The following is a 27123-nucleotide window of genomic DNA, read 5'->3' on the forward strand; positions in this document are numbered from 1 at the left end:
TATATGACGTCAGTCCGTAAATCCCCGTTGTCTGACGTCGGCCCGTAAATCCTCGCTGTCTGTGACGTCGGTCCGTAAATCCAAGCTGGCTGTGACGTCAGTCCATAAATGCCCGCTGTCTGTGACGTCAGTCTGTAAATCCCCACTGTCTGTGACGTCGGTCTGTTAATCCCCGCTGGCTATGACGTCGGTCTGTAAATTCCCACTGTCTGTGACGTCGGTCTGTTAATCCCCGCTGGCTATGACGTCGGTCCCTAAATCCCCGCTGGCTATGACGTCGATCTGTAAATCCCCGCTGTCTGTGACGTCGGTCCCTAAATCCCCGCTGGCTATGACGTCGGTCTGTTAATCCCCGCTGGCTATGACGTCGGTCTGTAAATCCCCGCTGGCTATGACGTCGGTCTGTAAATCCCCACTGTCTGTGACGTCGGTCTGTTCATCCCCGCTGGCTATGACGTCGGTCTGTTAATCCCCGCTGGCTATGACGTCGGTCCCTAAATCCCCGCTGGCTATGACGTCGATCTGTAAATCCCCGCTGTCTGTGACGTCGGTCCCTAAATCCCCGCTGGCTATGACGTCGGTCTGTTAATTCCCGCTGGCTATGACGTCGGTATGTAATACCCCGCTGGCTATGACGTCGGTCTGTAAATCCCCACTGTCTGTGACGTCGGTCTGTTCATCCCCGCTGGCTATGACGCCGGTCTGTAAATCCCCGCTGTCTGTGACGTCGGTCGCTAAATCCCCGCTGGCTATGACGTCGGTCTGTAAATCCCCGCTGTCTGTGACGTCGGTCCCTAAATCCCCGCTGGCTATGACGTCTGTCTGTAAATACCGCTGGCTATGACTTCGAGCTATTGATGTCATCAATTGTGAGGTCTGCTCATTTTGATGTTGATTTGTTGATAGTCGCTACAAATAAGTTACATTGATCTCTGCTAATGGATACAATAACCCGTTGATCACTGTTTATTTAGATGTTGATCTATTTATCCCTACTGTCAATGACGTCGATCCATGAATATTCGCTATAGGTGAAGTCGATCCTATGATGCACGCTGTCACGGTGATCCAATTCTCGCCGTTAATTGTGATGTCGATCCCTTATTTTAACATCGATGCTAACTGTCTGTGATTTTGCCACGTTGATTCGCTGTTTGTGATGTTAAACTGTTGGTCCCAGGAAATCTACTACTTCTCTGTGGGCCGAGTCATTCTGTCCGTTACTTTTCTGTGGACCGACTCATTCTGTCCGTTACTTTCCTGTGGACCGACTCATTATGTCCTTTACTTTTCTGTGGACCGAGTCATTATGTCCGTTACTTTTCTGTGGACCGACTCATTATGTCCGCTACTTTTCTGTGGACCGAGTCATTATGTACGTTACTTTTCTGTGGACCGAGTCATTATGTCCGTTACTTTTCTGTGGACCGAGTCAGTAAGTTTGTTACTTTCCTGTGGTCATTCAGTCAATTAGTTACTTTCCTGTGGTCCGAGTCATAAGGTCTGTTACTTTTCTGTGGTCCGAGTCATTAGGTCTGTTACTTTTCTGTGGTCCGAGTTATTAGGACTGTTAATTTTCTGTGGTCAGAGTCATTAGGTATTTTACTTTTCCGTGGTCCGAGTCAGCAAGTCTGTTACTTTTCTGAGATCAGTCAGTAAGTTTGTTACTTTTCTGTGATCAGTATCGTTAAGTATGCTAATTTTCTGTGGTCCGAGTCAGACTTACTTTTCCATGGTCCTAGTTGTTATGTCTGACTTTTCTGTGGTCCGAGTCAGACTTACTTTTCTATGGTCCTAGTTGTTATGTCTGACTTTTCTGTGGTCCAAGTCAGACTTACTTTTCTATGGTCCTAGTTGTTATGTCTGACTTTTCTGTGGTCCGAGTCAGACTTACTTTTCTGTGGTTCTAGTTGTTATGTCTGACTTTTCTGTGGTCCGAGTCAGACTTAGTTTTCTGTGGTCCTAGTTGTTATGTCTGACTTTTCTGTGGTCCGAGTCAGACTTACTTTTCTATGGTCCTAGTTGTTATGTCTGACTTTTCTGTGGTCCAAGTCGCTAAGTCTATTATTTTTTCCATGACCAAGTAATGAAATATGTTACTTATGAAGAAATCATCATTCCAAGTGTTAAAAAATTAAATAAAATAATTGAAACATAATCCAGTATTTCAAAATATTTATTCATTTTCTGATACTGAAGACCTATACAGTACATAAATACAAAGTTCTGCTTGGTGTAACATCAAAATGTGAGGAACTCAGAAGAGAAACAAAACCATGTACATGTGGAAAATGAACATAATCTAGGTTGACACAGGGTACCAGTCAAACAGTTCTAGCACACTCCTACTCTCAACAATGGAGAAATGTTGACGTGTAAATATAACAGAAGATGAAAGTTCCTTAACACAAGAAAACCGATTGGTGTGAAGAAAAAAAACGGCAGAAAACCAGTACCATACAAATGTAACACTTCTCTCACAAATCTAACATACAGACATGATCTATGTACAGTCTTAGTGGAAAGTCTTACTTTTAACTGAATTTCACTTCCACTGGCCTTAGTTATACCAGGTCTGTTGACAGGGGAGATATAGAATGCTTTTACAATCAGGGCTAAGGAAATTGGGTTAATATTAATGATAATAAAGCAATGAAAGGCCACTTGATTTCACAACAGTTTCTTTCCTAAATACTCTCATTCTCCACACCATGCATGCCCAAACCTTCACCACACACTATAAACTACACACTCTATTTAAACTAGTTTTACAAGGAATTGAAATAGCATGCCATGATTGCAGTAAAATTCTGACCTAAAAGGGGACAATTTCTCAATCACTCGCTAACACAAAGAGCAATGATCATTGACAGTGCTTCAGTTCCACTGACTAAACATCACATATTCCACAATTACTGGTATTTTACAAGATTTTGAATTTTTACCAATGCGAAGACCATTTCCAGTCACCTTTTCCCTGAAAGGTACAAACCACAGGTCACACTTCGCACCAGTTCACACCCTCAGCAACTATCTTACCTCTAGTAATATCACCATACATAATATGCTCAATTTGTCCCTATGATTCTGTTCTATTCCAATGCAACATCATATCAATTCACATACAAGTGTCTATGTACAAACTTCCTAGAACAACACTATACAGATAAGGTAATATTAGCTCATTATGTTGATGACAATGGTGAGTGTTGGATGTTTACAAATAATGTTTAAGAATGCTATGGGTTGTCATTTAACATTTGTTACTCATGACATTATTTTATATGTAAACCGAAAAATGTTTTTACAACTGGACTATAAATTCCAAAGTTTAGAGAACATGTCACCACAATTTTTGCCTCATTTGAAATACACTAAAGTAATAATGAATGAAAATTGAGTTGACTATCACAATTCTCATGTTTCCGAGTTAAGATTGTAACTGGAAACCTGATCTACATCTAATTGTGTTCCAGACAGCCAGCTGTTGGTTATTGTAGTTAGTTCACTGACACAAGGAGGATTAACAGGGTATTGCTAGCAACCTTCCAGAACCTCAATCACGTGAGCTATGGATTTCCCTCCTGTACTTCCAATGGCAGTCTGTAATATAGAAGGACATAGGCTTTATGAAATGAAAATGTAATAATAAATGAAATATATTACCAAATGATACATATAAACCATAATATATATTCACAGTTTGTCACCTAGATATTAATATATGTCCCCAGTTATCCCTCAGGTATGAAGATATACACCCAATTTGTCACCTAGATATTAATATATGTCCCCAGTTATCCCTCCGGTATTAGGATATACACCCAATTTGTCACCTAGATATTAAATTTATATCCCCAGTTATCCCTCAGGTATGAAGATATACACCCAGCTTGTCACTCAGATATTAATATATACCCATTGTTTGTCACGAAGATATTAATATATATCCCTTGTTTGTCTCTCAGATATTAATATATACCCCTTGTTTGTCTTTCAGATATTAATATAAATCCCCTGTTTGTCTCTCAGATATTAATATATACTCACTGTTTGTCACTCAGATATTAATATATCCCCGTTTGTCTTTCAGATATTAATATATACCCCCGTTTGTCTCTCAGATATTAATATATACTCACTATTCGTCACTCAGATATTAATATATACACACTGTTTGTCTTTCAGATATTAATATATACCCCCTGTTTGTCTCTCAGATATTAATATATACCCTGTTTGTCTCTCAGATATTAATATATACACACTGTTTGTCACTCGGATATTAATATATCCCCCCTGTTTGTCTTTCAGATATTAATATATACACCATTTGTCTCTCAGATATTAATAAATACACACTGTTTGTCACTCAGATATTAATATATCCCCCGTTTGTCTTTCAGATATTGATATATACCCCCTGTTTTTCACTCAGATATTAATATATACACACTGTTTGTCACTCAGATATTAATATATACCCCATGTTTGTCACTCAGATATTAATATATACACACTGTTTGTCACTCAGATATTAATATATACACACTGTTTGTCACTCAGATATCAATATATCCCCCCTGTTTGTCTTTCAGATATTAATATATAACCGTTGTTTGTCACTAAGATATCAATATATACACACTGTTTGTCACTCAGATATTAACATATCCCCCCTGTTTGTCTTTCAGATATTAATATATAACCGTTGTTTGTCACTAAGATATCAATATATACACACTGTTTGTCACTCAGATATTAATATATCCCCCCTGTTTGTCTTTCAGATATCAGTATATAACCGTTGTTTGTCACTAAGATATTAATATATCCCCCCTGTTTGTCACTCAGATATAAATATATACCTCTGTTTGTCACTAAGATATCAATATATACTCACTGTTAAGTTCATAAAGCCTAAGAATTTCTTCAGAATAGTGATCATGTCATCAAAGTTGCCTTTGGGGAGGTATTGTTTAATGTTGTCCACAAACATCTGTGAAAGAAAGAAATATATTGACCATATTATCAACCATCCCTCAGTCTGAATGCAACGATAACAACATATTAAAACTGAAATCCTAGAGAGACCTAGGCATCCATCATCTGATCAGATCTTCATTGGTTAGCTGTAACTTTGACCTATACTGCACATTTACAATAAGTTTGAAAAAGATCCCATCAGTACATCTGTTACCCTACAGACACAGTGTACAGTAGTGTACTCACTGTTATCCTACAGACATAGAGTGTACAGTAGTGTACTCACTGTTATCCTACATACACAGGGTGTACAGTTGTGTACTCACTGTTACCCTACAGACACAAGTGTACAGTAGTGTACTCACTGTTATCCTACAGTGTACAGTAGTGTACCCACTGTTATCCTACAGAAACATGTGTACAATAGTGTACTCACTGTTATCCTACAGAGTGTACAGTAGTGTACTCACTGTTATCCTACATACACAGGGTGTACAGTTGTGTACTCACTGTTACCCTACAGACACAAGTGTACAGTAGTGTACTCACTGTTATCCTACAGTGTACAGTAGTGTACCCACTGTTATCCTACAGAAACATGTGTACAATAGTGTACTCACTGTTATCCTACAGAGTGTACAGTAGTGTACTCACTGTTATCCTACAGACACATGTGTACAGTAGTGTACTCACTGTTATCCTACAGAGTGTACAGTAGTGTACTCACTGTTATCCTACAGACACATGTGTACAGTAGTGTACTCACTGTTATCCTACAGACACATGTGTACAGTAGTGTACTCACTGTTATCCTACAGGGTGTACAGTAGTGTACTCACTGTTATCCTACAGACAGGTGTAAATTTGTTTATCTATAATTATACCATGGACTGAATATATGATACTCACTGTATTATCCTGTATCACACAGCCCAGTAGCAGAGCTACATAGGAGGCCACAATGCTGTTCTCCATGTGTTTCCCTGCTCTATGGAGAGCTGAAAAACAGAATACAACATTTTATCTTTATGCGACTCATCTTGTAGCGTTAAACCCAAAGTCTGAAACCCAAGGTCATCAACTCTTACCTCACCTTGTAGTCTTAAACCCAGTCATCAACTCTTACCTCATCTTGTAGTCTTAAACCCAAGGTCATCAACTCTTACCTCACCTTGTAGTCTTAAACCCAAGTCATCAATTCTTACCTCAGCTTTTAGCCTTAAACCCAAGGACATCAACTCTTACCTTAGTGAGTAGCCTTAAACCCAAAGTCATCAACTCTTACCTCACCTTTTAGCCTTAAACCCAAGGACATCAACTCTTACCTTAGTGAGTAGCCTTAAACCCAAAGTCATCAACTCTTACCTCACCTTTTAGCCTTAAACCCAAAGTCATCAACTCTTACCTCACCTTGTAGTCTTAAACCCAAGTCATCAATTCTTACCTCAGCTTTTAGCCTTAAACCCAAGGACATCAACTCTTACCTTAGTGAGTAGCCTTAAACCCAAAGTCATCAACTCTTACCTCACCTTTTAGCCTTAAACCCAAAGTCATCAACTCTTACCTCAGCTTTTAGCCTTAAACCCAAAGTCATCAACTCTTACCTCAGCTTTTAGCCTTAAACCCAAAGTCATCAACTCTTACCTCACCTTGTAGTCTTAAAACCAAAGTCATCAATTCTTACCTCAGCTTTTAGCCTTAAACCCAAAGTCATCAACTCTTACCTCAGCTTTTAGCCTTAAACCCAAAGTCATCAACTCTTACCTCACCTTGTAGTCTTAAACCCAAGTCATCAATTCTTACCTCAGCTTTTAGCCTTAAACCCAAAGTCATCAACTCTTACCTCAGCTTTTAGCCTTAAACCCAAAGTCATCAACTCTTACCTCAGCTTTTAGCCTTAAACCCAAAGTCATCAACTCTTACCTCACCTTGTAGTCTTAAACCCAAAGTCATCAACTCTTACCTCACCTTGTAGTCTTAAACCCAAAGTCATCAACTCTTACCTCAGCTTTTAGCCTTAAACCCAAAGTCATCAACTCTTACCTCAGCTTTTAGCCTTAAACCCAAAGTCATCAACTCTTACCTCACCTTGTAGTCTTAAACCCAAAGTCATCAACTCTTACCTCACCTTGTAGTCTTAAACCCAAAGTCATCAACTCTTACCTCAGCTTTTAGCCTTAAACCCAAAGTCATCAACTCTTACCTCACCTTGTAGTCTTAAACCCAAAGTCATCAACTCTTACCTCAGCTTTTAGCCTTAAACCCAAGGACATCAACTCTTACCTCAGCTTGTAGGTTTTAGCCTGATGTCATTTAAAACATTATGAACTCTGACCTCAGATGGTAGACTTAACTTCACCATCGACTCTAACCTTGGATCATAAATTTACACACCTTGTAAACTCTTACTTTGAATTTTCAGACTTCCACCCATCCTGAGCTCCAACTTGAGATTCTAGATTTGAACCTCTTCTTAAGATCACACATAATATATCACTTCCATACACAATTTTATTAAATGAAAGTGAATCAAAGCCAAACTTAAACATGAATATCAACATACCACATGATTCAATTATAATTTTTTTTATGTTGTAGTCTTCTAGTAATAATTTCTACTGGAATTTACTTCAATATATATTACTTTACATGGAAATTGTCAATTTTTCATTAAAATATTGTGTATATAGACTAAAATACTGGTAAGAGAATCTTTAACTGTATCCCTGCATTGTAAAGACAATCTTTAGCACTACCTTGTTTTTAACCCTGCATTGTGAAAAAGATAATTGTAAACACTACATTCAAAAGATTATCTTGCATTGCAATGTGAAACTTTTCACTACATCAGAAAGATAATCTTCAATCCTGCACTGCAATGTGAAACTTTTCACTACATCTGAAAGATAATCTTCAATCCCACATTGAAATGTGAAACTTTTCACTTCATCTGAAAGATAATCTTCAATCCCACATTGAAATGTGAAACTTTTCACTACATCAGAAAGATAATCTTCAATCCCACATTGAAATGTGAAACTTTTCACTTCATCATGAAGATAATCTTAAAACTCCTCAATGGTATTAACCTTTTGTGAATGTGTCATCATCATCTAGGTTAGCATTTTTGCCATCCTCCTCATTCTGTCGGAGTTTTTCCTTTAGAGGTGTGTCGTCATTCTTGGTCCTGTCTTCGCGCTCCGCCTGTTCTGCCTCCTTTGCCTTTTTGGCAGAGTTTATAACCCATTCTATACCAGAGTCTGACTCCTTCCACTCTCCACTCTTGTTGGGCGATGCCTGAGGGGTTGTAGGCTCACCAAAATCCTGCTCCTCCATTTTCTTGGCTATTTCGTATCGATGACAAAACACCTAAACAACAAATGAAATACATTAACTCAAACAAACTATACCATAGATTATAACTGACACATTTGTTTGTTGGGGTTAACTGCCCAATCAACAGCCAAGGTCATTTTGAAGTGGGGTCTCCTGGTAATAGTTGTCTGCTACCTCACTAAACAACATATGGGTGACTTCCATCGGAAAACTCAGAACACAATAACAACAGGATTACATAGTTCACAATAACACACTGCACAATAATACAGTACAAAACAAGAGGCCCACTGGCCTGAACATTTATCTGACGACAAAAACTTTCAGCAGGGAAAAGGGTTGCTTTTTCTACTTTGAATAAAATCTTACTAAGAAGCTGTTTCCAATGATGCAGATAGTTTTGGTGAGGAGTAGTTAAGTGTAACAAGTGATATATACTTAGATAAAATAACATTTGCTTTTTTCATCTTGGAATAAAATAGAAACAAAGTATTCCCTGGAGACCGCGAGTGTTCCAATATGTAAGCGTGGCTTTCACATGAGTTTATACAGGATCAGTGATATTTTAAATGGTACGCAATAGAAACAATTCTATAAATTATCAGTGTATCAGCATCATTAAGATGATGTTTGCGATATAGCACTGAGGTTTAAATCAACCTAAATACCAATTTAAAGTCCTGATCTCCATACACTTAGCCATACTCTGATGTGATTGGTCCAGATTGTCTAACTGTCACTTAATCATATCTGATGTGATTGGTCCAGATTGTCTAACTGTCACTTAATCATATCTGATGTGATTGGTCCAGATTGTCTAACTGTCACTTAATCATATCTGATGTAATTGGTCCAGATTGTCTAACTGTCACTTAGTCATATCTGATGTGATTGGACAGAATAGTCATACCTGGACTAGAGCCTTCGGAGCCGGAATTAAGTCTTTCTGGTGTTTCTCAAATTCATAAGGTGAGTCTATTTTGGCATCAATGAGACGTCGACGGTTAACCTCACAGTGTTCCACCAAGTTGATCATCAGACCCAGACTCTGTATGAAAAATTCAGTTTCAAATATCCATTCACTCTCTGAACTGGAGTAATTTTGACACATTAGATATATCCTTCTAAGCTGTAACTTATCAATGTATCTTCATATAATGGCACAAAATTTCCCTTTAACAAAAAATCACATTTGAATTAGTTTTACTACATGTATTTGATTTGATGGTATGTCCTGATAATAAGGTTATATGAAGTGTAACTTTCACTTGATCAACCTTTTTTTTTTTACATTTCTACCATAAAATGAAAGAAAGCAGGATATAGTCTGACAACTATATATAGTAAACCTTCCCATATCTATGTCACATTTAAAGACAACTATGAACAACAAATTTTCAGACAACTTAATATCATGCACTATCGATGTTAACCCCTAGCAGAGATTATGATTACTATTACTTGTTACTTTTGTAATTTTATCAGTCAAATCAAAATCAGATTCATCAATAGCCTTGATTAAAAACAGCAAAACTGTGTTCATAAATAATGCCTGACCATTTGTCCCACAAGCAGTAAGCATGTTTGTATATCTGCTTTAAATTTCTGGGCAACAGGTGAATTTTCACTTCTTAGTCCATTTAAGTATGTAACACATTTACGCAACGGCAATTACTACTATCAAAAAAAAACAAAATTTAGAACTACCAATTATGACAGTGCTTTGGACAAGTACCTCTTTTTACAATCTCACCAGCCTTTGTAAACCCTCACCCTCTAAAAAATGAAGATTATTTGTCTTTGTATGTTTACAGAATAAAGGATATATGTTTTAAAATTTATACCTAGTGATAATTTTTAGACAATTTTCCACAATGTTAACTTACCAGCACCAGAATGTCAAAGCGCATGTCCAAAGGTACATGCTGCGGTGTCTGGAGAATACAGGTGAGCACCACATTGATAAAGTCAGCCTGTTCCCCAGTCTTTGTGCTTCCAAATTCTGTAACAAACAACATGATGTCAATACAAAATCAATTTCTCACGGTTGATTTAGATTTAGACAATGGTTCTCTATTTCTGAGCATTCTGGTGTTCTAACCACATTAGTTATACTGCCACCTTTGTTGCTGTTTTAACATTTCATATTTTCTTTATAGGATAGTCAGACAGTTCCCTAATTGTATCACAAAACAATATTTTGGTCGGTGCTTTCCCAATATTAAAGAATGATCTTTCACAATTTGCATAAATTAAAGTCTGTTTTAAAAACTATGTCTCTCACAAAAAGCATAGACTCTACAAGTACAAATTTTAACAATGTTAAATTATTATTTTGGAATCATTTACAATTGCCTCTGAAGAGTGCTTCTTTACACTTTCAAACATCATACATTTTCAAAATGGAAAATGATTGAACATCTATTCACTATTCTTGTAGAAAAAAATTAATCTGATCTGGGTCTTTAGTACCTAACTGAATCATTCACCAGTTGCATGTGCCAGATACAGAAAAATAAAAAATTCTTCAATTCCTGGCTAGAAACTTGAGTAAAGTCATGTGTCCTTCATCCTATCTACGATACATTCCTGAACAAGATTTCTGCAAACGTCCTCCCTCTTCATCCATGTTTTAACTCTCTAAAGTGTTTCAAAATACCATAAACATACCTATGTCAGTGGTAATCTTACCTCAGTGTTTTTCATCTTTCTAGAATTGTACTGAAATACTACTGTGTTAATTGCAGTTTTGTTATGTTAATTATGTAATCATTAGTGTAGATGTGATAATTTATTGCTGAACTAACTTAGCTAAAAATGTACAAAAATTTTATTGTGTCAAATAAGGTACATTAACATAACATAAAATTTCACATCACAAATTCTGAGTTAGTGTTACATGTTACATGTACATGTTTATATTTTTCTTCATACACATTTTTTCTAATTCAAAATGTTAACTGTGTAGTGCACATAATTACAAGTCTTTTACCACTAATTAACAGTTTTAATTAGGCAGTATATATAATTAATTCTGAAAATTATTGAAGGAGGTACTGGTAATTCTAAAATACACAACAAAAATTTAAGATTTCTTACCCTAAATATTGATAAAAATATTGCGAAACCATATATTTTGACTTTGACTATGCTTTGAGCAGTAAACCCTGGGTAGGTGGCTCAGATGAATACAATATCATCTTGTAGTAACATTGATGAAACTACCAAAATCCTGATATAACAAAATCTTCTCTTTCCCCTCCAAATTCATTTTGACTGAAAATCTTTTAATCTATAATTTAAGTGACAAGACTTTGTTTATAAATTCCTTGAAAAAGTTCTCACCAATTCTCTAAGCATCTCTATCTATCTTCTGATTTTTACTTCACATTGACTTCTATAACTATATAAAAAATTTGGTTGACATGAGGGATTCTGAGAAATGCATTACACCAAAATCCTCACCATTATCATGTGTAAGGTTGAGTAAGACTCGGAGGATGGCCAGGACACAGCTGTATACTACATAGCCTGTAGAATCCTTCTCAATCTTCTCGGACTCCACTAGGGGGTAGACGGGCAAGCACTGCTCACACGTGTACAGGGCCCTAAAACAATTCATCTTTTATGTAGCAATGACAAACATTCTCAATGTCCAATTCGATGATTTGAAACCCCTTTAAATATAGTGCCTGCACAGCAAACAACAAATTACAACACATTAAAGCCACATCAGCTTGCCGTCACATTAGAAATTTGCATCAACAAAAGTGATGCAGACTGTAAGTATACCTTTGTTTTGTGAAATTAAATTCTGAAGAATCTTGCAGACTGTTTATAAAAACATGAATTTGACTTGGAGGCCTCATGTTTACAATATTTTTGACAGTATTCCACCTGAAGTGTTTCTTATTAAGCATCATGTGGCATTTGTATGTTCCACTAACATTTTCTAGTTAAATAAGGTATCTTAATGAGTTATACTGAAAGCGTAGAAATTGACATTCCTACCAGAAAAAAACCATGTTTAAATGACTACAATGTAAATATGGCATCCAATGTTAAAAAATCATTATGACAAGAAAATGGATTTTTCTTACCATGTATTGTTACTTTGACTACTTCTGAAAGAATTATCAAATACACACTTCAATGTAAACATATAGAATTTTTATGAAACATGATGAAATACATGTTTGAGATTTGCTTGTTTAAAGTGAACGGCACAAACTGTAGTCATACCTGCAGATTGACTGAACCAACACTCCTTGTTTGTAACTAATCAAATATGTCTGGTTTTCTGTATTGACAAATGTTACCTGAAAAGAATTGAGGAAAATGAGCATACTCTGTTTGAAAATAATCTTTCAAATCTGCCAACAACTGCCCATATAAAATGACTACAGAATAATGAGTTTGTTTCAGTTATCTCCCCTGATATAAATAGTGATTACATATGAATGTGTGATATGTAACACATAATGTCAGACTGGTGTTATTATTCCATAAATCACTATACCTGAACAAGTCAAATAAAATCCAAGTAGTCACCACTGTTGTGTTAATGCATTTTTATGTAAAACCATAATTCTACAGTCAAATAATCAACGGAAGTCAAGTTTCAAGGTAAAAACATAAGTCTATTCTTCTACTGAAAGAAATCAAGTAATGTGACATCAACACTTTATAATAATACCCTGGTACTTAAAGTATTGAAATCATGAACGTTTTTAATATGGAAATTGCTATTTTTGTCATGTTAAGAATCACAATTTTTTTTGAGTGAAATATGTCTGCAAAGCATTGCTTACATTTTCCAATACCCTGAGACAGCGATCAATTTTCTTGAGATTTTCTATGGTGCTATCAGTCAGGAGAGTTGTGTCGTCTCCAACGGCCTCAATGCAAGAACACACTGTCAACAGAATAAAAAATGTCTGGTAAACACAAAGTAACATTTGAATGATTTCTGTAAATCTATTGTAGGTAAAACTTGTCTACAAATAATCACCAACTTCACTGTTAGATCATCATCTTTATAAAACGAAACAATCCTTAACTTCAGAATCAGCAGGACAAGGAGAAATAAGAGAATTAAAATAATTTGTTTCCCATACAGGACATGTCATTGAAAATGTGATGGTGCAAACATCTGGCATATCTAAGCTGTAAAATATGGCAAAGAGATAAATGAACCAGGACAGGTTTACTATGGTTAAGCTCATTCCACCACATAAAAGGAACAATATTAACAGCAATGTCAACCATCATCAACTTTACAAAGAATACTACAATATATTAAACACAACTGCTACATTACAAATCAAGGACATCAATCTCATCAAAACGAAGTGAGCAGGGGCTCATACAGATAAACTTCCCAAATCAAATCTTGTTTACAAGCTTTTAAATCGGCAAAGTGGTCAAAGTGATCAATTTGACCTTTACCCCTAAAATCTAATCAGGTGTAGACCTCGGTGTGAGTATGAACCAATTTGCTATAGGGTTCAGGATATATATTTTACACAAGAATATCTGAGGTGCACATATCTACAATATTATCATTGAGGGCTGTATTACCTGTATCTGTAATATTATCATTGAGGGCTGTATTACCTGTATCTATAATATTATTGAGGACTGTATTACCTGTATCTACAATATTATCATTGAGGGCTGTATTACCTGTATCTATAATATTATTGAGGACTGTATTACCTGTATCTACAATATGATAATTGAGGGCTGTATTACCTGTATCTATAATATTATCATTGAGGGCTGTATTACCTGTATCTACGATATTATCCCTGAGGGCAGTATTACCTGTATCTACAATATGATAATTGAGGGCTGTATTACCTGTATCTACAATATGATCATTGAGGGCTGTATTACCTGTATCTACAATATGATAATTGAGGGCAGTATTACCTGTATCTACCATATTATCATTGAGGGCAGTATTACCTGTATCTACAATATTATCATTGAGGGCTGTATTACCTGTATCTACAATATTATCATTGAGGGCTGTATTACCTGTATCTACAATATGATAATTGAGGGCTGTATTACCTGTATCTACCATATTATCATTGAGGGCTGTATTACCTGTATCTACAATATTACCATTGAGGGCTGTATTACCTGTATCTACAATATTATCATTAAGGACTGTATTACCTGTATCTACAATACTGAGGGCTGTATTACCTGTATCTACAATATGATAATTGAGGGCTGTATTACCTGTATCTACAATATTATCATTAAAGACTGTATTACCTGAATCTACTATATTATCATTGAAGGCTGTATTACCTGTATCTACAATATTACCATTGAAGGCTGTATTACCTGTATCTACAATATTATCATTAAAGACTGTATTACCTGTATCTACAATACTGAGGGCTGTATTACCTGTATCTACAATATGATAATTGAGGACTGTATTACCTGTATCTACAATATGATAATTGAGGGCTGTATTACCTGTATCTACAATATGATAATTGAGGGCTGTATTACCTGTATCTACAATATTATCATTAAAGACTGTATTACCTGTATCTACAATATTATCATTGAGGGCAGTATTACCTGTATCTACAATATTACCATTGAAGGCTGTATTACCTGTATCTACAATATTATCATTAAAGACTGTATTACCTGTATCTACAATACTGAGGGCTGTATTACCTGTATCTACAATATGATAATTGAGGACTGTATTACCTGTATCTACAATATTATCATTGAGGGCAGTATTACCTGTATCTACAATATTATCATTGAGGGCAGTATTACCTGTATCTACAATATTATCATTGAGGGCTGTATTACCTGTATCTACAATATTATCATTGAGGGCTGTATTACCTGTATCTACAATATTATCATTGAGGGCAGTATTACCTGTATCTACAATATTATCATTGAGGGCTGTATTACCTGTATCTACAATATTATCATTGAGGGCTGTATTACCTGTATCTACAATATGATAATTGAGGACTGTATTACCTGTATCTACAATATTATCATTGAGGGCTGTATTACCTGTATCTACAATATTATCATTGAGGGCTGTATTACCTGTATCTACAATATTATCATTGAGGGCTGTATTACCTGTATCTACAATATTATCATTGAGGGCAGTATTACCTGTATCTACAATATGATAATTGAGGACTGTATTACCTGTATCTACAATATTATCATTGAGGGCTGTATTACCTGTATCTACAATATTTTCATTGAGGGCTGTATTACCTGTATCTACCATATTATCATTGAGGGCTGTATTACCTGTATCTACAATATTATCATTGAGGGCTGTATTACCTGTATCTATAATATTATCATTAAAGACTGTATTACCTGTATCTACAATACTGAGGGCTGTATTACCTGTAACTACAATATTATCATTGAGGGCTGTATTACCTGTATCTATAATATTATCATTGAGGGCTGTATTACCTGTATCTACTATATTATCCCTGAGGGCTGTATTACCTGTATCTGCAATATCATCATTGAGGGCTGTATTGCCTGTATCTACAATATCATCATTGAGGGCTGTATTACCTGTATCTACAATATTATCATTGAGGGCTGTATTCTTGTATCTACAATATGATTATTGAGGGCTGTATTACCTGTATCTACAATATTTTCATTGAGGGCTGTATTACCTGTATCTACAATATTTTCATTGAGGGCTGTATTACCTGTATCTACAATATGATCCAATGCACCAAGTGTGCGTAGCTCCTCCTTAAACCATTCACCAGCTCGTCTTGAAGTCAGACTTAACAAGGATTCCATGGCCAAGTTACCCGTCTATAAAATAAATCACATTAAATCAAAAATGAACATTAACAGCCTCCATGACATAAACAAACATTGTCAAGTATCTTGGATATAAACATGGTAAAGGCTCTTGGATATAGATAAACAAACAATTTCAAGTCTCAAAATTGAAACATTGACAACTACAGGAAAAAAAACCTAATTATGCCTTTTGAGAAAAATTCATATAGTTCCTTCAAAAGGAACGGTTATAAGATACAAAATCAAAGCTGGTTATTGTTAACCAGATAACAACTAATTCCCAATGGAAAAATACACATGAAAGAATAACTCATTTGTCAAATCATTTCCTGGGTAATTTTTATTGATTTGTTTTTAAAATGAAGAATCAAAAGCAAAAGGCTACTCCTTTCTGACAGTTGGTGACAATAAAGTTAGAGCCCCACTTAAACTGTAACTATAGTACCCTGTTCCATTAACCAAAACAGAAGGAGTCAATATTCATTTGATTTATCCTCTGTGAGAGGCCTTGAATACTTTTAGATAACCTGATATTCATAGATACAAGGACGAGATCTATCTGCCTATATAGTTTCATGTTAATACCTCTTGTAGTTTTAGTGTAATGCTCTGGACAATTTTTAAGTATGAAAAATAACAAGGGCAACAACTCTTAAATTATGTAAAAGAGAGTGATGGTTCTTGTGCACTACAATTCTCCTTGTTGAGATTTATCTATGTAGTTTTATGGTGATACCTCTTACAGTTTTTGTGTCATTTTCCAGACAAAATTTAACAGACGAACAAATGGACAAATGGATGGACAAAGTGGCAACTATAGGCTATCCCTTCGAGGAGCATACAATAGTAAGATATACACATACAATATACACATTAACATATTAGATGTATGTATGTCATTTTCCTCTAATTGTTTTTCTAACATTTTCATTCTGAATATATGTAAAATCCTGTTATCATAACAGAACACTATATTTAGATTAACATTTAATTGCAAACCACACTGTATAATATTCCGTTGAAAACTTCAATTGAAAACCTTATTGTGATATAACATGTTGGAGATTTCAATAGTAAAACACATTCTATCTTTTATAAATTTTCAGTAAAAGTTTTAACTAATTCAGTTTTTAATTGTTTGCTTGAGTTTTGTTGTCCAAAACAGAGCGTTCCTTCAATGGTAAATACCAGGCATGAGAGACCCAGTCTTGGGGTTGTTTGGTGACACTGTCATTGTATGTTTTTGTATTATATTCATAAATCCTAGCAGAGACTTATCATCATCTGGAGAGAATGTCTTTGGGTACTGAAATGGGAGGGTATAGGATATTTCCATAATCTAATATAATTTAAGAGAATGTTTACAGTTATTTTTATGAGATCTACTTCAATTTCAATGAGGTCCACTGGTAATTCAATGAGAAGGTATACAGATGTTTTAAGGATATGGTGGACAGATAATTTAAGAGGTCTACTGTTATTTTTATGAGAAGGTATACCGATGATTTTAAAAGGTCTTCTTATGTTTCAATGAGGTCTACTGGTAATTCAATGAGAGGGTGTACAGATATTTCAATGAGGTCTTCATTTCAAGAAAGCATCTACTTTTCAAGTTTTGATCTAAAGATAGACACCCAGTTTCCTTAAAACTCAAAGAGACACTGGTTATTCAATTACAAGGTCTAAGTTTAAAGAAAAATTCTACTAAGGTTTGATCTAAAGATAAACACCAAGGTTCCAGGGAAATATGAGATACTGATAATTCAATGAGGTCTAGAGTTAAAGAATGTCTTTAATCTTAAGTCAAACACTAAAGATTCCTAAGAACTTACAGAGATACTCTCCAGGTCTGGCAACTTTGTTCCACACTCCAGCTGTAACTGCATATACACTTCACCAACCCGGGCACGGTTACGGTTGAGTGCACGCTTCCCTGAGGCTGTAATAGTGGCACTGAGCTGCTCCTGGTTGTCGACGCCTAATAATTTCAGCATGAGGTCCAGACTATCACCGTCCAAGTCCATATTCAGACGATCGCGACTCAGCATAAACATCAACAGGGCTGTGCATAGGGCGAGACTCTGCATCAAAACACAACAATATTACTGAGGTGAATAAAAAGGTAATTACGTACTCTTCCTTCAGTTAAATTATATAAAACAATCAGGGTAACTCTAGGGTTTAATTATTTAAGTGATCACTTAAATGCTTCATTTGTTTGTGCGGCCATCCATATCAAACCAAACTGGGCAGTTTGGCTTCATGATGCATACACACAGAAATATCAACAACCAGACCAGCACATTCTATGCATGATATCTTGTTTGTAGACCATGAAATCCCTCCCTAAAGTGAAGTTTTGTTGTGTCCTTTAAGACTTACAGGATCAGTGCAGGCATCTTGGAGGGAAGAGAAGATCTTGGCTACCGTACCATGGGCTCTCAAATGCATCCTGAATGCAGGTAAAATACATTTCTGGGCGAGGCCTGTACAGCTGAAATCGAAAAGACTATACATCAGTAAACCCTTTTTTAAAAGTAAAACACAGATGTTGTGATAATAAACAGACAATAAAAAATTATTTATGAAAGTGATAATAAACTATGAGTAAAGTTTAACTTTCAATTATAAGATGGCCAGCTGACAGTCATTTTTACAAATGACAAAAAATTGAATATGCACAATGAGGAACAGAGGGGAACCTACAAAATAAGTTTGAGAAATATCCCTCAAGTACTTCTAAAGAAGTGATGATAACAAATTTCAACCGTCAATTATTGCCTGCTGATCAGTCTCAAAATCAAATCAGCACAACAATGGGTGACATACATATAAAATACTTCTAAAGAAATATAGTGATAACAACTCTCACAATATCCAAGAGGGCTGCCTTTCTGCCATATTGTGTATATTGATTAGTCTCATAATTAAGTTGACATGACTAGCGACCATTGGAAACAAGCTCATTAAGTCTGAGAAATATCCCGCCAAAACGCCTAAAGATGATGAAAAAGCGCTGGAAACTTTCCATGGTCTAAATCCAAGATGGCCTCCTTTTAGCCATTATGATTCACAGATTACGCAAAATTAAATGGCCACAACTAGGGACAGTAGAGAACCTATCAAGATTTGTTGACAGTATCCGAACTCTACTTCAGCCATGTTGGTCACTGTGGACAAATGGGACTTTTGGATGGCAGTATCTGTACTCTACAGCAGCTGTTAAAACACTGAGATGGGTTTTGTCTGCTGCCTTCAACAGGTAACATTTTACAATAACTGTTAAATGCTGTAAATAATCTATATTACCTAAGGCAGCGTGTGGACATTGGTTGTCCTTCCTGGAGGCCAGCCAGTAGGTATTCGACATCATCGGCAAACTCCTGAGTCTCGCCATATTCTTGACACTCATGAGCTTGTTTGACATTCTTAACTACTGTGTACAACTGAAACAAGAATTATGACATGAAACATAATCTTCTGACACTTTAAACACAGTGACATATCATGGTTTTAGAAATCAGTCACTCTCATCACGGAAACAACATTCAGAATTATGATATTAACAGTGAACAAGAGGCCAAAAGGCCTGTATCGCTCACCTGGATCCTAAAGCCTAACAATGTTTTACATGCCTACAGTTTGGGTATTTCAAATATTTCCAAATTAAAGCTCAGCCACTTCACTTCTTTGATGGGGCAGACCAATGGATCAATTCTTATATCATGACTGTCTTGCTCTTTTGATTCCTAGTAAGAGTTTATATGGTTATCAGGTTGGTATCTCAACTTTATCACAAATATGACCCAGAAATAATGTCCCTTCAGGTGTGGCACATCCAAGAGTCAATTCTTACACAACCAAAGTGTTTATCTCTTGATGCCAAGCAATTCTTTATATATATATGGTTATGGGGTGGGGATTTCAACTGTTTCAAAGATATTACCCAGAAATTATGTCTAGAGGGGTGGGGCCAAACCAAAGGACCAATTCTTACATGGTGATGTGTTTATCTCTTGACGCCCAGCATTGCCATATATGGTTTAGGGTTGAGGATCTCAACTGTGTCAAAGCTATTAACATGAAACAGTCCCTAGAAGTGGGGTTAGACTTCAGGGCTAATTCTTAAATCACGTTTGTGTTTATCTTTTTATGCCCAGCAATGCTACACATGGTTATGGATTTGGGGATCTAAAATTGTTTTTGAAAAACATTTATAGAGCCCCTCCTCACCTGGTCTAGTGGGCGTGATCCACCTTTTACACAAAATTAATTCACATTCACAAAAACATGATTCACACCAAATTTGTGCAAAATACAATCATTCCTACAGGAGGAGTAGAATTTTAAAGAATTTATTTGGCCTGTTTTGGGTCCCGCTCTTCAAGCCCCAGGGGACAAGACCCATTGTTTACATCAAATTGATTCCTCTTTACCTAAACATAATTCTGACCAAATTATGACAAAATCCAATCATTCTCACATGAAAGTTTAAAGAATTTGCTCTTATTCCCATACTGGGCCCTGTCCCTCACACCCAAGGGGACCGAAATCCACCATTTATACAAAATTGATTCCTCTTTACCAAAAGATGCTTCTGACCAAATTTGGCTAAAATCCAATCATTCCTTAAGGAGGAGTCGGCATTTAAAGAATTTGCTCTACTTCCCATATTGGCGCAGCACACCATTTATACAAATAAAGGTATTCCTCTTCTCCTAAGGATGCTTCTAACCAAATTTGGTCAATATCCTCTCAGTCATTAATGACTGGTAGCATTTTGTAAAAAAAAAGTTGACAAAAGATGGACAGACACTGGGAATCCTTACAGCTCACTTAGCCCTTCGGGCCAGGTGAGCTTAAAACATTGAAAAGCAAAATAATTCATCAGCATCCAATTACATTTAGATTATTTAAAATTTTTTTTTAAGTATTTAGCACCTATTACAACTCAGACACATTCACTATGTATTTATCTTTTATCAAATTTCGTGTGAATGATCCTTGGATCCTTTCAGACATGCTGTGATGAAGTAACACTCAGTATGCAGCTATCAGACAATGTTGTAATGAAATGACCATCAATAATGGGCTTGAACCCTCTGTACCTCCTTGTGTTCCTTAGAGACGTGAACAGAAGTATATGCCTCGTCCCCTAGTCTGTCAGGCCAGTGTACTGCTCTCGACAGCTTTGGAGGCTCATTCGGTCGCTCTCCTGGCTCTTCAAACTTGGGTGCCATTTTTGGGATGGGCATAAGCTTTGGAGGCCCAGATACATCCTCCTTATTCTTGTTCTGTAAGTGAAAATATGACATAAAAATCAAGGGTCCCAAATATGACTTAGCCTCCTGTTGATGTCACTGTTCATTACCTAACTATAAAAGTACCAGTCTGGCTAATTCATTAAAAACATTCTCATGTATTTTTCATGACACAAGTAATCATCAAAATTCTGAACAAGTATATTGATGCTACTTAGAAAATATAAGTTCACCACTCGATGATATACAGAAATCATTATCATAGAATGTCGTTTAAATAGTTATACAAAATTAAACATAAAATGTAAAGATAAAACAATAAAAGATTTCATTCACCATGCAGCTACTACATACAACAGACAGCTGTCTATGCCACAAGCATTGTACAAAATAAACTTTAAAAGAAAATAAGCTTTAACTTTACAACCAGCTTTCTGCTGTAGAACTGATAGCTTATCTACTGATGACCTGGAAACTGAACCAATATATGCTGATGTGGTTGTGTTGTTGAGCAAGTCACTTCACCAAATTGCTCTGGATGACATGCGATATGCCTATGTATGTTATTCAGTGAGGAAGCTAACAGCCATAGCAAAGAGACCTCACCTCAATATGACACTGGTTGTTCACAGTGTGATAAACCCATCACACAATGACAAGTCTGAAGCTCTTCTGGCGATAGAGTGACCATCCTGTACTATCTCATCACTTTACTTAGATTTCTATACTAAACATTGTTTGTTTGGTTTATTGCCAACAACCAGGATTATTTGAGACGCGTTCCTTTGTACTATCTGGTGGCTACCAAACTAAACAGCGTACTGGAGGCCCAGTGCATGCCATTCAGGGCAATTTGGGTAAAGTGTGGTCCAAGAACACCATGCCATCACAAAACAATTCGTATTCTAGTTTCCTGAAAACTGTCACAGGTAGGAAGTGTCAAACTTCACACCTCAGCTCTTCACCTGTGGTTACAGAGGCCAGTGCTCTAACAGACCAAGTTATCACAGTCCAACGATACATTTCATAGTGAGTACAAGATAACTGTACTGATAAAAAACTTCATATTTATATTCACTTAACAATTACCTACATTTAACTCATGTGTGTAAACACAAAAAATTTCCTTGATAAATAAAATCTTACTTCTAATGCACGTAATTGTATTTTCAATGTTCATAAACATTTAAGTGCGTTGGCCAAATAAACAGTATTTAGATTCTATAAAGTCCTTAAATAACAATGTAGAATTTCTGTCTCCTCAATGATAAGCACTGTGTTTAACTTTGACAGCTTCTCATTTGGTAAGAATATGTCTAGTAAAAATATCATGAAGTTTTGGTATAAAGAAAGAATGCATGAAAATTCATGTTTTCTTTGGTTGCCCTTAGAAAGTGTTCACATGCTCTAGATCAGAGATTCTGTTAATATAGACAACTTCTACCAAGCAATTCCTGATTTTAAAGCAAAATTAAATGCAGATATTTTTTCTGTAAGCTGCTGTATCTATACAAGTAATATAGGAGATGTAATGTAGAATTATTTTCTATAGCTGTTAAAAATATACATACATTAACAAATTTCACATACAGTATGCTGGTAAAATGTCTCATGCCAAAAGAATCAATTCAGGTCTTTGCTTCATATTTTCTTTATACATTTTTTTTAGTATTACAGTGCAACTTCCCCAAACTGATCACTTCTTGAAACCAAACGAAGTGGCAATATACAAAATGATGTCCTTTTTCTGATAGTAATGAAAACCTTCTCAATACTGATCCCTCTCTATTCTGAATATCGAACCAATTCTGTGTCCAAAATGATTGAAATGTACTTAAAATCACTTCTGAAAACCAGCATTACCTGAACTATGAAGATCTGTGAAATCAACACCTGTGGTGACATTGTAAGCTTCGCACTATGGGTAGGCTTTGTACACAATACCTACCCTAATAAGGACAATTTCATCAAAGCAAAAAACAGATAAAGTGAAAATAAGAACTGATGCAGAATCAGAAAGCCACAGTTTTGCATCTAAATCTTTGGTAATTAAATGTTATCATTATAACACATACTTAATGGAAATATTAATCAAATGATGTTTTATACTGATCAACAAAAACGGATATTCATTAAATAAATTGGTTGGTAACACATTTGACAAGCTTACAATCCAATTGTGGCCAAATACGTACATCAGGCTGTATGTAACATTACTGCCAAGATCGCAGGGCAATGTGCAGATTTCTTTCCGACTAAAGCCACATATAGTGTACAAATATCACTATTTTTTTTACTTTACCAAATATTTTGCTCTATAAAGCCTTTTTTTTTGCAATCAGTTAGACATGTGCAATGTAAATGATGAAAGAGGATGGAATGGTTAATATAGTGTACAGAACAGAATCAGTTCAATTATATTGGAGTCTGGACAGGCCAGCTTGCTGTACTTCTACAGACCAAACCCTCCCTTAAGTGGCTAAAATATTCATGTCCCATGCAGGGTCGGCTTGGAGAAGTTCCACTGTATTTCTTTTTTTTTACTGAAACAATTAACTGTAAGCATATACAATCTTTATTGTTTTATTCATAGGAGAATTTAATTCACATAAAATCTATGCCAAAAATAATTTTCAACGGTAAATGATAATACTTGGAATTAGAATAGACTAAAATGCATAATTTAAAGCTGCAAATTTGTCTGATTAAATAACCTTGAACATCAGTTGATGTTCAGTAGACTGTGTACCTTAATGATGCAAAATTAAGCTTACAAGATCTTTTTTAACACTGGAATTAATATTATCCTAAACTTGCAAGTTGAAAAATTATGGCGCAGTAAAAGGATTTAAATATAATTCATCAAAAAATAAGCAAATAAAAAGGCAAAATAAAAAAGCACTATGCACATTTTTGATAAATGTTACCCTTTCCTCTTCATCAAAGTCTTCTTGCCAGGAGCGGACATTGTACACAGCTTTAGATGGAGACTGAAACAAATAGCCAAATCTGTGAATAGGTTGACAACAATTTTTTTTCATTTTGGATGAAGAAGACAATTTAATCACAAATTAAATGTTTCCATTGCTTAAGATAAACAGCATGTTCCTATTAGTCATTATAAGGAAGTGTTCAACAACATTATAACCAAAGTTTTGTGTTACCTTTTTGGGACTTTGCAACATTTTCTTTTGCATATCTCCTTTGTTTTTGGATTTGAATATCTTCTTCTCTCTCACACGGACTGTCTTTGTCTTGGTCAATTGGGGAGCTTCTGCCTCATTGTCCTGAGAGTCTGTTGATGCCTGACTGAGGTCTTGAGTGGTCTGAGAACTGTCCATTTCTTCTTCTTCTGACTGACTTCCCTCACTCTGCTGCACAGCTTGTTCGACCTCACCACCAACACCCATGGATTCAGCTGCTGAAGGACCATCCTGAGACTTCCCCAAGCTTTCTGTGCTCTGTTGGGATTCCGCATCTTCATCAAAACCAAATGATGTGGAAATATCTTGCTTCTTTTTATTGGTTTTTACATGATCTGGATGTTCTTTGGGAGTGGTGTTTTGTTCAGAGTTCTGGGCACTCATTTCAATATCCCCTTCTTGCTGCTCTTCTGGACTAGAACCAATTTTCTTGGAATCATTTTCTTCTTTCATTGCTGCTGAATTTCTTGACCTGAAGAACTTATTATACCTAACAGATTTATCAGAAGTGTCCCGACTGCGCTTAACACCCTTTTTGTACTGTATTTTACCTGGGATGTCATTCTCATTTGAAGCAGATGACTGTTCCTCCATGTTTGGAGTAGAAGCACTATTATCTTCTGAAAAATCAAAATTTGAGCTATCTGTGGCAGTTTCCTCCCCCTGACAAAGTTCTTGAGAGTCAGTGCCACTATTCTGCACATCATCTGCAATTGTTTCAGCATTATCTCGTGAGTAAGGGTCTCTAACAGTTTTCTGGTGGTAAAGTTTTGACTTATTTTCACCAGTCGGTGGCTTAGGTGAACAAATCACAATAAGTGTTGATCCCTTACCATGTTTTATTTCACTTTTTTGAAGAACTTTACTGTTGTTAAGTCTTCCTACAGGGTCCTCTGGACGTGGAACATAATTAAATCTACTGTAAACTGCTGGGTCCATGAAATGGCTTCGAAAGTTTAAAACAGTTGCCTTTGGATTCTCATCATCATCAGATTGTAACAGATGCGCTTTAGAGGTCCTAGAAACATTTCCAGAAAATGCAGCCATCTTTGCATTCCTGTTGTAAGTTTGACGCTGTTCATTCATTAGAAGAGGAGCCTCTTCTTCATCTTCCTCATCAGACTGTGAATAAGGGTCAGGCCTGTCCTCTGGATCATTTGCTGCTTCAGCAACTGCATAACTACTGGAATGTGATGCATAAGGTTCTGCTTCAGAACATCCCTCTGGCTCTAGTACTGGCATGTCATCATCATCATCATTAGAAACTGGTTTAGCAAACTGATCCATAGATAATTGTTTTGTACTGTCAACATTCTGTTTTTTAGCAGCACGAGAATAGGTCCTTACAGGTCTTTTAAATGTAGGTTGACTATCAAGATCCTGTGCATCTGGTTCATTCCTGTTTCTTTCAGATGCGTAAGAATGTGATTTCATTACCTTCATATTCGGAATGGCTGGTCGTCCCAAACCTGCTGGATGTGAACTAGAAGAAGATTCTTCCCTTGCGACTTTCTGTCTTGCAATTTCACTTTCATCAGATCCGAATGAGAATGGATCCTCAGTCTCAACCTCTGTTTTAACCTTCTTGCAAGTAGTTTGAAATGGATCCTCATCTCTGACTCTGCTAAACTGTGTTTTACCCCATTTCGTATTTGCTGTTTTAATTGGTATATTTTGAGCTGCAGCCTTGTTGGTCACTATTTCATCAAAAGCCTTGCTTGCAGCAGTCTCCCTTCCATAAGATCTACTATAGGTTTTGACTGCGTATTTGCTCGCCATGACGGATTATCCAGAATTCTGTAATCAAAAACAGAAACGTTTTAGAGTGAAGATAAAAAAAATCAGATTTTCTATCGACATTACGAAAGCATGTTGCATTTCGAAAACAAACAATAGATGTACAACTGTCGGCAAGATTTGCCACAATCTAAGTACAATACATTGTGTTTAAATGATTTTCAACTAATACTAAACAGACTGCACGAAAAAACGTTAAGGAAGTTTGTCGATACATCAACTAATGTCCGATTATAAACTCACAAATCGACAATAAAATACGTTTGTTTATACTTCCGACAGATTGCATGGATTGAGAATTAACAAAAACAATGCCCGGTATATCATGATCACAGCCTCTTAAGCAAGTATATGACAAATTTACTGGCATGATATATGAGTTATACTAAAGCTAACTGATCTATAAGTGCATCATACCTGTACTCTTTCCACATAAGCAGTTTATTTTCTACCGCTATCGATGCCACCTAAGGATAAGCGCCATTTTTCGTGGTCGAAGGCAAAGTAGACAAATGCGCATGCGTACAACGCCATTCCAAGCGGTGCTGTTCACCAATATTGAGGCCTTGTTTCGTATTTTATAAAGGAAGATAACTCTCTGTAGAAAGTGGGAATTATCTCCACTTAGACCATACCTTGTAGTTTAACATCTCCAAAGCTATTACTACCCTCAGAATAAAAGAATTTGTTAC

General features: G+C 36.0%; 1 protein-coding gene across 3 annotated transcripts; it reads right to left on the minus strand.

Annotated features, from left to right (window-relative positions):
* Positions 1 to 2160: 2160 nt before the first annotated feature.
* On the minus strand, positions 2161 to 26919 carry LOC132544401 (wings apart-like protein homolog). 3 transcript variants are annotated; one of them, XM_060207990.1, is made up of 17 exons: positions 26849 to 26919; positions 24596 to 26431; positions 24365 to 24421; positions 21279 to 21464; positions 19480 to 19616; positions 18553 to 18664; positions 18003 to 18251; positions 16068 to 16179; positions 13134 to 13237; positions 12565 to 12641; positions 11788 to 11930; positions 10209 to 10324; positions 9233 to 9370; positions 8076 to 8355; positions 5896 to 5984; positions 4904 to 4999; positions 2161 to 3603 (listed from the first exon to the last, which is right to left on the minus strand). In XM_060207990.1, the coding sequence occupies exons 2-17, from the start codon at positions 26411 to 26413 to the stop codon at positions 3538 to 3540; spliced, it is 3780 nt and encodes a 1259-aa protein (XP_060063973.1). In that variant the 5' UTR covers positions 26414 to 26431; positions 26849 to 26919; the 3' UTR covers positions 2161 to 3537. The 3 variants fall into 3 exon arrangements, with proteins under 3 accessions (XP_060063973.1, XP_060063972.1, XP_060063971.1); XM_060207989.1 differs by having other exon boundaries at positions 24359 to 24421; XM_060207988.1 differs by having other exon boundaries at positions 24341 to 24421.
* Positions 26920 to 27123: the final 204 nt, after the last annotated feature.

This window comes from Ylistrum balloti, unplaced genomic scaffold (assembly GCF_031769215.1).
Source record: "Ylistrum balloti isolate Yb309-2 unplaced genomic scaffold, AGI_CSIRO_Ybal_v1 Utg369796, whole genome shotgun sequence".
In the NCBI taxonomy this organism is placed as follows: Eukaryota; Metazoa; Mollusca; class Bivalvia; order Pectinida; family Pectinidae; genus Ylistrum; species Ylistrum balloti.

What these genes read in the sequence shown, in the direction of transcription:
- LOC132544401 (XM_060207988.1), bottom strand. Translation starts at nt 26,413, where the DNA reads ATGGCGAGCAAATACGCAGTCAAAACCTATAGTAGATCTTATGGAAGG. An exon ending in CAGACCTGGAGAGTATCTCT is followed by an intron (nt 16,180 to 18,002) that starts GTAAGTTCTTAG and finishes TTTATTTTATAG; the next exon opens with ACGGGTAACTTGGCCATGGA. An exon ending in GCTTTGACATTCTGGTGCTG is followed by an intron (nt 9,371 to 10,208) that starts GTAAGTTAACAT and finishes TTTTTCATACAG; the next exon opens with AGTCTGGGTCTGATGATCAA.